The sequence below is a fragment of the Eriocheir sinensis genome, chromosome 61 (genome assembly GCF_024679095.1).
Source record: "Eriocheir sinensis breed Jianghai 21 chromosome 61, ASM2467909v1, whole genome shotgun sequence".
NCBI classification, from domain to species: domain Eukaryota; kingdom Metazoa; phylum Arthropoda; class Malacostraca; order Decapoda; family Varunidae; genus Eriocheir; species Eriocheir sinensis.
The window spans coordinates 9,142,867-9,153,836 of NC_066569.1; the positions used below are offsets into that span (position 1 = coordinate 9,142,867).

Sequence of the window (10,970 nt, forward strand, 5' to 3'; positions counted from 1 at the left end):
GTTGTACAGGAACAATAGGACAATGGGGATAATGATGACTTAATACATCTCTCTCTCTCTCTCTCTGCTGTGGTGACCCCCTATCAGGAAGAGTCGTAGGAGGGGTAAAAAATAACAATAATAATGAAAAACAAATAACAAAAACATGGTCTAACACTCACCCGTCTGCTCTCCCGTGTAGACCGGCCGGTTGGTCTGGATGAGGATGGTGAGGAAGCGCGTGGAGAAGAAGAGCTGTGTGTCGTTGCTGAAGATCGTCCCCCCGATGGTGCCCGGAACGTTGCCCTCGATACGCAGCCTGTAGTCACCCCCCTCACTGGTCCGGGGGATCTTGGGGGGAGGGGGATAGGTGGCGGGTGAGATTGTTATTTTTAATTCCACACATTGCAGTTGATAGTATGAATTAGTTTGTGACGGCACTTCTCTCTCTTTATTTTATTTTATTTATTTTTTTCACTGTGGGTTCTGCTCCTGTATTTTGATCTCTCTCTCTTTCCAGATTTCACACAGAAGTTCTTTTTTTATTCTCGATGTTTTCTTTACTGAATAAAAACTTTCCTATGAAGAAGATGTAATATAAACAAAGAGGAAGATCATTTGGATTTTCACACAAACAGACAAACACACACACACACACCTGCAGGAGGAGAGTCTCGGGGTAGCCTTTGATAACTTCCTTCCGCGCCGACGATATCTCCACTCCGTCCTTCCGCAGCAACGCCCGCACATCGACGGGGTGGTCCAGGTAGAGAATGGACACAATGCAGCGGTACAGAGCATCAGGCCGGAGGATGCGCGGAGCCACTATGACATGCGTTCTGGGTAAGGCAGAGGTCAGGGTAGAGAGGGCGGATGCGGTGAGGGTTAGAGTATAATGGTGGAGATGGTATGGAGGCTATTAGAAGATTTGAAGACAGAGATTAAATGGTTAGGGGTGATGGGTGATTGTATGGGTTCTTCAGAGTGAGGGAGATGAGGCTAAGTGATCAGGGGTATGGGGAGGAGATATTATAGGTAAGAAGGGAAATAAAAAATGAGAGGGAAAGAGGGAAAGAGAAAGGAAACACAACACAACACATCACTACAAACAAGGGAGAGAAAAACAAAACAAAACAAAAAATCACAACAAAAAATATAGATTGAAAATAAACAAACAATAGAGAAAGAGCAGAGGAAACGCAAAGCAACACAAACAAACTCACGGATGGTTGTATCGGTTGCGCATCCGGACTTCATTGTAGAGGACGTTCTTCCAGCGGATGTTCTGGCCGTAGGGGATGCGCCGCGGGTCATCCTTGTCACGCACCCGGGTCTGCCCCTCCACCCCGGCACTCCCCACCAGCGCCACCACCAGCACCACCACCACCGCCACACACCTGCCCCACATTGCTGTCACCTGTGCACACCTGCGGTAAGGCTTAATTAGGTGTCTGTTATTCAGTGTCAATTTGGTGCACCTGTAGCTTACCTTAATTGGCCTTGTTTACAGGTGTATAGCTTATTACATCAAGTTTTTATGTCTCTATTTTGCTGGAATTACCAAACTGAATATGGCTAACCCTGACTGGGCCTGTTTACAGATACTAAATTTATCTAATATTTTGAAAACTTTTGTCTGAAATTTATTAAAGTACCCTACCTAAAAAAAATCCTTGTATCTATATATGAGAAGCTCTATCGAAGAAGTGGAGGGGTTGATTCAATCTACTTTCAGACAGTGCTATGCAATGAAGGATTATTTACAAATTATGCCAAAATAAACTCTTCACAAAGTAATGGAATATTTACTTGATTTTTTTAATAAATTCAACCAAATTTTATGAAAGACCTGAACGACAATTTATATCATATTTGCCAGTGACTACTTTTGTTGAGTAATCGCAAACTTGAGCATGAAAAAGTTCTGGGTATGGTCTTGCTTGACTGAATGGAGCAGTCTTTCTTTACCAGTAAAGGTATACTTCATGGAGATAGTTGTCCCCATTGGAATACAGATATGAAAATGCAACAGCAAATTCACTGGTTACTTTAATAACTGTGGGAAACTACAGTCAATCCTAATATTATTCATTTATTTACTATCTTTGGTGACGACATATTACTATTTTAGCAGCAACAGGTTATCCATCAAGTTAAGGAGGGGTTTTGTTGGTCTAAAAACAGTTACTGACTAGTTCATCACCAAAAGGTTCATATTCTTAGCAGCAACAGGTTGAGATGGGGGTTCTGTAAGCTTGTGAATAGGTCTGGGGGTTGAGAAAGTTGAATGGGGGGTGTTATCATTGGTCCTTACAGCCGCAACACAGCTCAGGTCTCCATGGAATAGGTGATATTTCAACAAGACACTCAATATTATTTTTTTAAGTAAAACATGACATTTGCTATGGATATTAAATTTTTACTTGAGATGGTTGTTGCAATTCTGTGATAGATTTGCTCTAGTGGTGTCAGAGTTACTTTCAATGGAAAAATATTATCTCCATGTGAAAAAGAACCATACCCTACTAAGAAATTAATAGTTGGTATATGAAATAGACTCAAGGCAGCCAAACTTTCCCCAGAATCCATAACTTTCTTACATAGCTTCATTAGCTACAGGATTCCCTCTCAACCATAAAATATTTTAGCATATTTTCAAACTTTCCTGCATGCTGTAGAACTCTAAAATTTTGATGATCCCATAAGGAAACATCATTATCATCTCTACTACATAGAAGTCATGGCCAGACAACAAATCATATGCTGCTAGGTAAATCAAGTATAATTATACATGCTAGTAATAATTATACCTCAAGACTAATCATCCTGAGCCCATACAAGTCATGGCCAGAGAACAAATCATATGCTGCTGGGTATTTCAAGCATAATTATGCCTATTAGTAATAATTATACCTCAAGACTAATCATCCTGAGCACATACAAGCCATGGCCAAAGAACTAATCATATGCTGCTGGGTATTAAGCATGTTGGTGCATGTTAGTAACAATTATACCTTCAAACTTTCCCTCCCTCCCAACTTTGATGGCTGGCAAAATACAGGTTTCCTTTCATCCAGCCCAGCCTTAACCCCTCACCTCACCTCTGACCTTCCACCCAAACTCCAAAGCTTACATGTTTATTGACTTTTCAGGACTTCCACATATTACTGGAACCAATTTACCCTTTATGTCCTTTTGTATACATACCAAGCCTCTTGCTCCTCTTATATAGTTACATCCCTTTCAACCCATCCTCCCACTACCTTCCTCTCCTTCCCTCCCGTCCAAAGGTTATTTTACGGGACTTTCACGTGATGCTGAGGACAACTTAACCTTCATATCCTATTGTATACACACCATGCCTCTTGCTCCTCTTAACTGCACCTCTTTCAACCCCTCTTCCTCTCCTTCCCTCCCGTCCGAAGGTTACTTTACACCACTTTCACGTGATGCTGAGGACAACTTAACCTTCATATCCTATTGTATACACACCATGCCTCTTGCTCCTCTTAACTACATCCTTTTCAACCCCTCTTCCTCTCCTTCCCTCCCGTCCGAAGGTTACTTTACACCACTTTCACGTGATGCTGAGGACAACTTAACCTTCATATCCTATTGTATACACACCATGCCTCTTGCTCCTCTTAACTGCACCTCTTTCAACCCCTCTTCCTCTCCTTCCCTCCCGTCCAAAGGTTATTTTATGGGACTTTCACGTGATGCTGAGGACAACTTAACCTTCATATCCTATTGTATACACACCATGCCTCTTGCTCCTCTTAACTGCACCTCTTTCAACCCCTCTTCCTCTCCTTCCCTCCCGTCCGAAGGTTACTTTACACCACTTTCACGTGATCCTGGGGACAACTTACCCTCTATGTCCTACTGTCCACACGCCATGCTTTCTGCTCCTCTTGGCTGCACCTCTTCACCCCCTCACGCCTGCACCTGTTCCCTGCACCTCACACTTCGCAGCTGAAGATGGCACAAAGAGACATCGACGCCACTTTTTACGCTATCCACCCCACTAAACGCCAACCATTCCTTGTTCCCGTGGTTCCTATCGCTATTTCGCCTCGTCACGCGTAGCCACAGACACAGGGGGGTTGGAAATGGGGTGGAATAGGCCGCCACAGGGTTGGGTTTCCGGGTTAATGAGGGAGGAAGGGGATGTTTTGGGAGGTGACGCGCCGCGGGTTGCCCACGCCCTGTTTTGAACGCGCGAGGCGTGTGCGTAGAGGCGGTGATGAATCAGGTGCGTCTTGGGGTGAAATCCTTGGTCTCGGTCTTGGTTGATCACCTCTCAAACGGGGTTACTAAACACCTCCCTGACTCCTAAACCCCGTATGAGTTATTATTTAAGTGTAAGGTCAATACTCATGTCTGAAGCTTTGATTGAGTAAGGTTTGATATGCTCCTGTGCCCTCCATGGCTATCTCCTAAATGAGGTTCAAGACCAAGACCAAGGACTCCTTAACAAGATGTACCTGATTTATCCTTATCCATCCGTTCACTTTTTTTTTCTTCTATTGCCCAACCACCGTTATTTACATGGTTTTCTGGTATATTCAATGCAATTCTGCCACTTTATCTTAACAATGTCTAGAGGAAACTGGTTCTCGCTGCCGTACAAGTAATTAAATGAAGCTCATATTCCTCCTCATATCACCTTTCACCTCATTATGCGTTGTCATGATGTAACCTATCACCAAGGCATTCTTTTATTCTTTTAACATATTTTTCTAGCAGCCAGATGCCAACTTTCTAACCCACAGAGGACGTCATTGCTCCAAAGTGCAGTTAACCGCACCGCACATGTTCGTTATACTGCTGGGGAATACACAATCAGCCTAGGCCTACTGCCAGAACAATACAGGAGGGAAAGAGAGAACCAGAAACCAATATCGAGTAAGAACCGGATGGATGACATGATTTATAGCGGTATGGAGAACTGTGTGCTTGAAGAAAAAGTTGCACGGATGAATATTGAATGATTGATTGATAGTTTATTGTTGCAGGTAAACAACAAGGGAGAAGGGAGAAATGCCATCCCCCCCCCAGGCAGGGACAGAGATGATTATTATACTATTAACATGTGTGGGGAGCACATGAAAAAAAAAAACACAACACAATAAGGAAGGAAAGCACAACAAGGGAGGGGGCAGTACCTCCCCCTGGATGAATAGGTTATAGATAAAAAAAAACTGGAGTAGCTACGTGGATGAGTGAATGAATCAATATGCATAACTGAAACTAAATCATTGAAGATATTCCTGGATAAATAAGTAAAGAAGAAAATTGGAGAACTGAAGTAGCCTACCACACGAACATTTCTTTATACATGGTAAATTAGGCTACACAGCTGCTTAACACAACTAAACAGCTGCATAAAACATTGATAACTACCTAAAACGACCGCAAAACCAATGAATACTGTTATGGCAAAGTTGAGGGCATACCCTGTAGATGCGCGTGGCCTCAGTGCCCATCTCCGTCGCGCCGCTGTCAATACCACAAGAATTTTGCATATAGCGACATAACACTACATAGGCCAAATATCTGCATAGCAACATGAATAAATTAAATAGATGAAGAACTAAATAAATATGGCTATCTCGCTGCAGTGTTACATGAATACCTGCAGATAATACCGAATGTAAAATTAAACTTTCCAAACATTTTACAGCAGAACAAAACTATGGATAACTACAACACACAAACCCACACACAACAGGGAAAAGATAACCGGTTCATTCCTGCTATCATACCCATTCCTATTTAGGCCTAGCTGTGGCGAATTCATACCGTAAGCCCCCCAGCCCCCCCCCACCCCCCCCCACCGTGACACCCCTAGCTCTCGCATGCGTCTCACCCTTACAACGCACCCGTACTACAAAAAAAACAGAGATACACAGCAGGAAAAAGATAACCGGTTCATTCCTGCTATCATACCCATTCCTATTTAGGCCTAGCTGTGGCGAATTCATACCGTAAGCCCCCCGCCCCCAACCCCCCCCCCCCACCGTGACACCCCTCTCGCATGCGTCTCACCCTTACAACGCACCCGGACTACAAAAAACACAGAGATACACAGCAGGGAAAAGATAACCGGTTCATTCCTGCTACCATACCCATTCCTATTTAGGCCTAGCTGTGGCGAATTCATACCGTAAGCCCCCCACCCCCACCCCACCCCCCCCACCGTGACACCCCTCTCGCATGCGTCTCACCCTTACAACGCACCCGTACTACAAAAAAAAACACAGAGATACACAGCAGGGAAAAGATAACCGGTTCATTCCTGCTATCATACCCATTCCTATTAATGCCTAGCTGTGGCGAATTCATACCGTAAGCCCCCCACCCCCACCCCACCCCCCCCACCGTGACACCCCTCTCGCATGCGTCTCACCCTTACAACGCACCCGTTCTACAAAAAAACACAGAGATACACAGCAAGGAAAAGATAACCGGTTCATTCCTGCTATCATACCCATTCCTATTTAGGCCTAGCTGTGGCGAATTCATACCGTAAGCCCCCCACCCCCACCCCACCCCACCCCCACCGTGACACCCCTCTCGCATGCGTCTCACCCTTACAACGCACCCGTACCACAAAAAAACACAGATACACAGCAGGGAAAAGATAACCGGTTCATTCCTGCTATCATACCCATTCCTATTTAGGCCTAGCTGTGGCGAATTCATACCGTAAGCCCGCTCCCCCCCCCACCGTGACACCCCTCTCGCATGAGTCTCACCCTTACAACGCACCCGTACTACAAAAAAACACAGAGATACACAGCAGGGAAAAGATAACCGGTTCATTCCTGCTATCATACCCATTTCTATTTAGGCCTAGCTGTGGCGAATTCATACCGTAAGCCCCCCACCCCCACCCCACCCCCCCCACCGTGACACCCCACTCGCATGCGTCTCACCCTTACGACGCACTCATGCATAGTCGTATAAGGCGTCTCATACTCACTACTTTCGCAAGCATAGACGCATGTTACGCCTATTGCATACTAAAACACGTACCTTCCTCATGCAGGCCTGCCACCTTCCTACCACCGGCTCCAGGGTCATGGGTGGGTGGGAGAGGCTGTGCGGAGGCCTACAAAAACTGGGCCTACCTAATGGCTTGTCCTTGGTTGGGTTTGGTAGGCCCTCGAGGTAGGGTGGAGCATCTGGGGGGAGGAGGAGGATACCATGTCCATGTTTAGCACCCTGGGATTCTGTTTATTTGTTCATGCGTGTAAAAACAGTCCAGATAGTAAAATAAACAGGCCTGCTTTGAAGATATATGACCTAGGGGGAGAAAATAAATATAATCCGCAGTTTAATTGTGCCTGCAGGATGACTGAGCACGTGGCATATTGTTCTTGATTTACCAATATATAAGAAACATTAATATTCCCCATGTGGTCAGTTGATAGGCCTATAATCAAAGCACATGTAATGAAAAATATAAATATAACAAAAAATAATAAAATAGTGAATATAGGCTTTTACCAAAACACGATTAAAAAGCTATATAGCCTACAAGAAAAAACATTTGGATACCTATAAAAACATTGATTAGAAATACGAATATACGTATATATACACTCCCGAAACTGACCTATCTTTTGGCCACCTCTTTGGATACTTTTTAGGAGCAGTGAGTAGCGGGCTTTTTTTTTTTTATTATTGTTTGCTTTTTTTGTGCCCTTGAACTGTCTCCTTTGCTGTAAAAAAAAAAAAAAAAAAAAAAATCATTCCCCCAGGTTCGAACCCCAGCCAGTGAATTCGTATAGCCACGCGAGCCACCGCATCACGTAGGCCTATTATTTCCCTTTTCATGCATACTCAACACGGGTTGGGTGTGGTGGGGCAAGACTTATGACCAGTGGCTGACGCAAGCATGTACAATTAACCTACCATATTCCTTTTCTTTTTTTAATTCTCTCTCTCTCTCTCTCTCTCTCTCTCTCTCTCTCTCTCTCTCTCTCTCTCTCTCTCTCTCTCTCTCTCTCTCTGAAACGATTGAACGAGTGTGTGTGTGTGTGTGTGTGTGTGTGTGTGTGTGTGTGTGCGTACTGGATCGAGGCAGGAGGATGGCTCAGGAGGCCGCAACGGAGAGTGCATACAAAAAGGTCCACGTTTATTCCTATCCCCCGAATACGGCGAGGAGATCTGCCGGCTGCCTCTCCTCCTGCCAGCCTGACACCACACATGCACCTCGTTTTTGATTGATTGCTTGATTAATAGTTTATTGCTGCAAGTAAATAACAAAGGAGAAGGGAGGAGCATGCCATCCCAACCCCCAGGCAGGACAGAGTGTGATTATATAACTTAGGATACATGTGGAATTAGCACCAGGAAACTTAAAAGATATAATGTTTGGGGACAATTAAGTGCTAAAAAAATAAAGGCCTACTTAGAGGAGGAGGCTGGCTTTCCGTGTGTGTGTGTGTGTGTGTGTGTGTGTGTTTAAAAATTCTTGATATAAATAGTTTCATATAATTATCTAAATTTGTAAACTTTTAATATTTTTTTAACTATTTTTAAGCCAGTAACACAGAGTTCTGTATATTTTAGTGACTATATAAAGATTTTACTTAAGTGCTGAATGATTGACTGATTGATAGTTTATTGTTTTAAGTGGACTACAGATTGGAAATGTTGTTATATTAACGAAATTAGCATTCTTAAATATATATATGTATGCTTTGGTTTTATGTACATTTGTGGTCAATATCTATCAATCTATCTATCTATCTGTGAAGGGCGCCGTGGCTGACCGATGATATGAGGCTCTATATATAATCATTACCTTAATAAAAATGATAAAAAAAACTAGCCTGCCTGCTGATATATCGAATCCTTGCGGCCTTGTTGGATAATCAAGGATTCTTCTCTAGACTCCTCGGTGCAAGTCATGGCCCTCCTTCAGTCAATCAATCAATTATATAGGACTAACTTCTTTTCTTAGATTTACAACTTTATTATTATTATTATTATTATTATTATTATTATTATTATTATTATTATTACTATTATTATTATTATTATTATTATTATTATTATTATTATTATTATTATGAATTATTTTTCTGCACTTGGCAAACATCCTTATCCCAGAGACATCGATCATCTCTTTTTCCATGTCATTATAGATCTTTATTTTTGTTATTATCATCTTTATTCTTATCAATTGTTTTCTTATTACTTGGCAAATATCCTCGTGAGAATATTTAATTACGTGCGCTCCTTGTGTCCTTTGTATGCTATTTGCGTCTAAATTTAGGACAATAAATGGGGGAGGGAAAAAGACATTGGGAAATCATGGATATTAAAAAAAATAACTCTAGGGAAGGCTGCCCAGAAGATGGTGTGATGAAATTAAGTTTAAGTATGTAGCATTGACTAAAAACTCGAAGCACAATTGATACTGGAAATATATGTAAGGCCTTCATAAATCTTTACCTGTGTTTTGCAGTGGAATGATATATATAGGTTAATGATAATGATAAAACGTAAATCTAAACCCACCCTCACCATATCCTTCACTTACCATTGTGAGATAAAGACCACAAAGCTTAGGTGTATAATCCACACTCTGTCCTGCCTGGGGGTTGGGATGGCATGCTCCTTTCTCCTTTGTTGTTTTACTTGCAACAATAAACTATGAATCAATCAACCTTTTAATTCACCACAGGCAGCAAGTATGAGAGCGCTACGACAGTGAAAGCAGTGGCAGAAATATGAAGAGAATGGGAATGGAGTTTAAGCAAGGACACCGCGCAGAAATCCTAGAAAGCACCTTGTTTTTGCTGAGTGCGACCTGAATCGATAACATTGAAGCACAAAGTCATAAAGCTTATAATATACGGTATCAAGTTATATATAAGGCAAAACTGATAAAAAGGCCACAAGGAGAATAAGAGGAATTAACCTATCTTAATATATCAATGCCTTCCCCTAGTTAATTCTGTATATCGCTTTTATGCTAGCTTTTTTAGACATATTTCTCCTATTTCCATCCAGGTGAGGGAATGGGGAGGAAATGGGGAAGGTGAAGGCAAATGTGGAGGGTTTGGGAAGGGTAAGGAAGGGAAGGGAAGGCAGGGTTTTTAATACTACTATTGCTGAAATAAGAGTATGCCTCCCATTATATTGCATGATTTAAAAGAAGGCTTAGATGAATATTAAGTTTTTGCTCCTATATTGCAATTTATGTATGCAGTCCTTAAGGCAAATGGGGAGGGTTTGGGAAGGGTAAGGAAGGGAAGGGAAGGCAGGGTTTTTAATACTACTATTGCTGAAATAAGAATATTCCTCCCACTATATTGCATGATTTAAAAGAAGGCTTAGATGAATATTAAGTTTTTGCTCCTATATTGCAACCTATGTATGGGGAGGGTTTGGGAAGGGTAAGGAAGGGAAGGGAAGGGAGGGTTTTTAATACTACTATTGCTGAAATAAGAATATTCCTCCCATTATATAGCATGATTTAAAAGAAGGCTTAGTTTTTACCCCTATATTGTAGTCTGCAGTCCTTTGTCCCTGCCCCCTGCCTTTGTATATCTTAATCTTCATGTACTCCATCATATATGTGTCAATAGTTTTATAATATCCTGTACTGTATTCTATCGACACTATGGGACGCTTTCACAGTCACTTTGTTAGTTTTGATCGTTACCAATCGTGGCGATCGACATTATAATTTTCCACGTGAAACTGGCCTATGGGGTAGTGGCGGCAGCAGAGGAATCGAGAGGTGTTGCGAGTGTGTGCCAAGGTGCGGGGCTAGGCTAACCCCGCAGCCGCCACTACCCCATCGGCCAGTTTTACATGGAAATACTATGGCGGCGATAACAGCCATTGGTAACGATCAAAATAAACAAATAGACTGTGAAAGAGGCCCTATGTACCTACTGCCTGGGGGGACGGCATATGCTCCTCCCTTCTCCTTCGCTATTAAAAATCAACAATAAACTTATCAA

General features: G+C 42.5%; 1 protein-coding gene across 2 annotated transcripts in view; it reads right to left on the reverse strand.

Moving 5' to 3' along the window:
• Positions 1-4,215, reverse strand: part of LOC126986367 (CD109 antigen-like) — a 31,162-nt gene extending 26,947 nt beyond the window's left edge. For both annotated transcript variants that reach the window (XM_050842422.1, XM_050842421.1), the window contains exons 1-4: positions 3,852-4,215; positions 1,203-1,406; positions 638-818; positions 162-330 (exon numbers count right to left, since the gene is read on the reverse strand). In XM_050842422.1, coding sequence (XP_050698379.1) covers positions 162-330; positions 638-818; positions 1,203-1,387 — 535 coding nt within the window. In that variant the 5' untranslated portion in view covers positions 1,388-1,406; positions 3,852-4,215. The remainder of the gene's footprint in view (positions 1-161; positions 331-637; positions 819-1,202; positions 1,407-3,851) is intronic.
• Between the last annotated feature and the right edge of the window lie 6,755 nt (positions 4,216-10,970).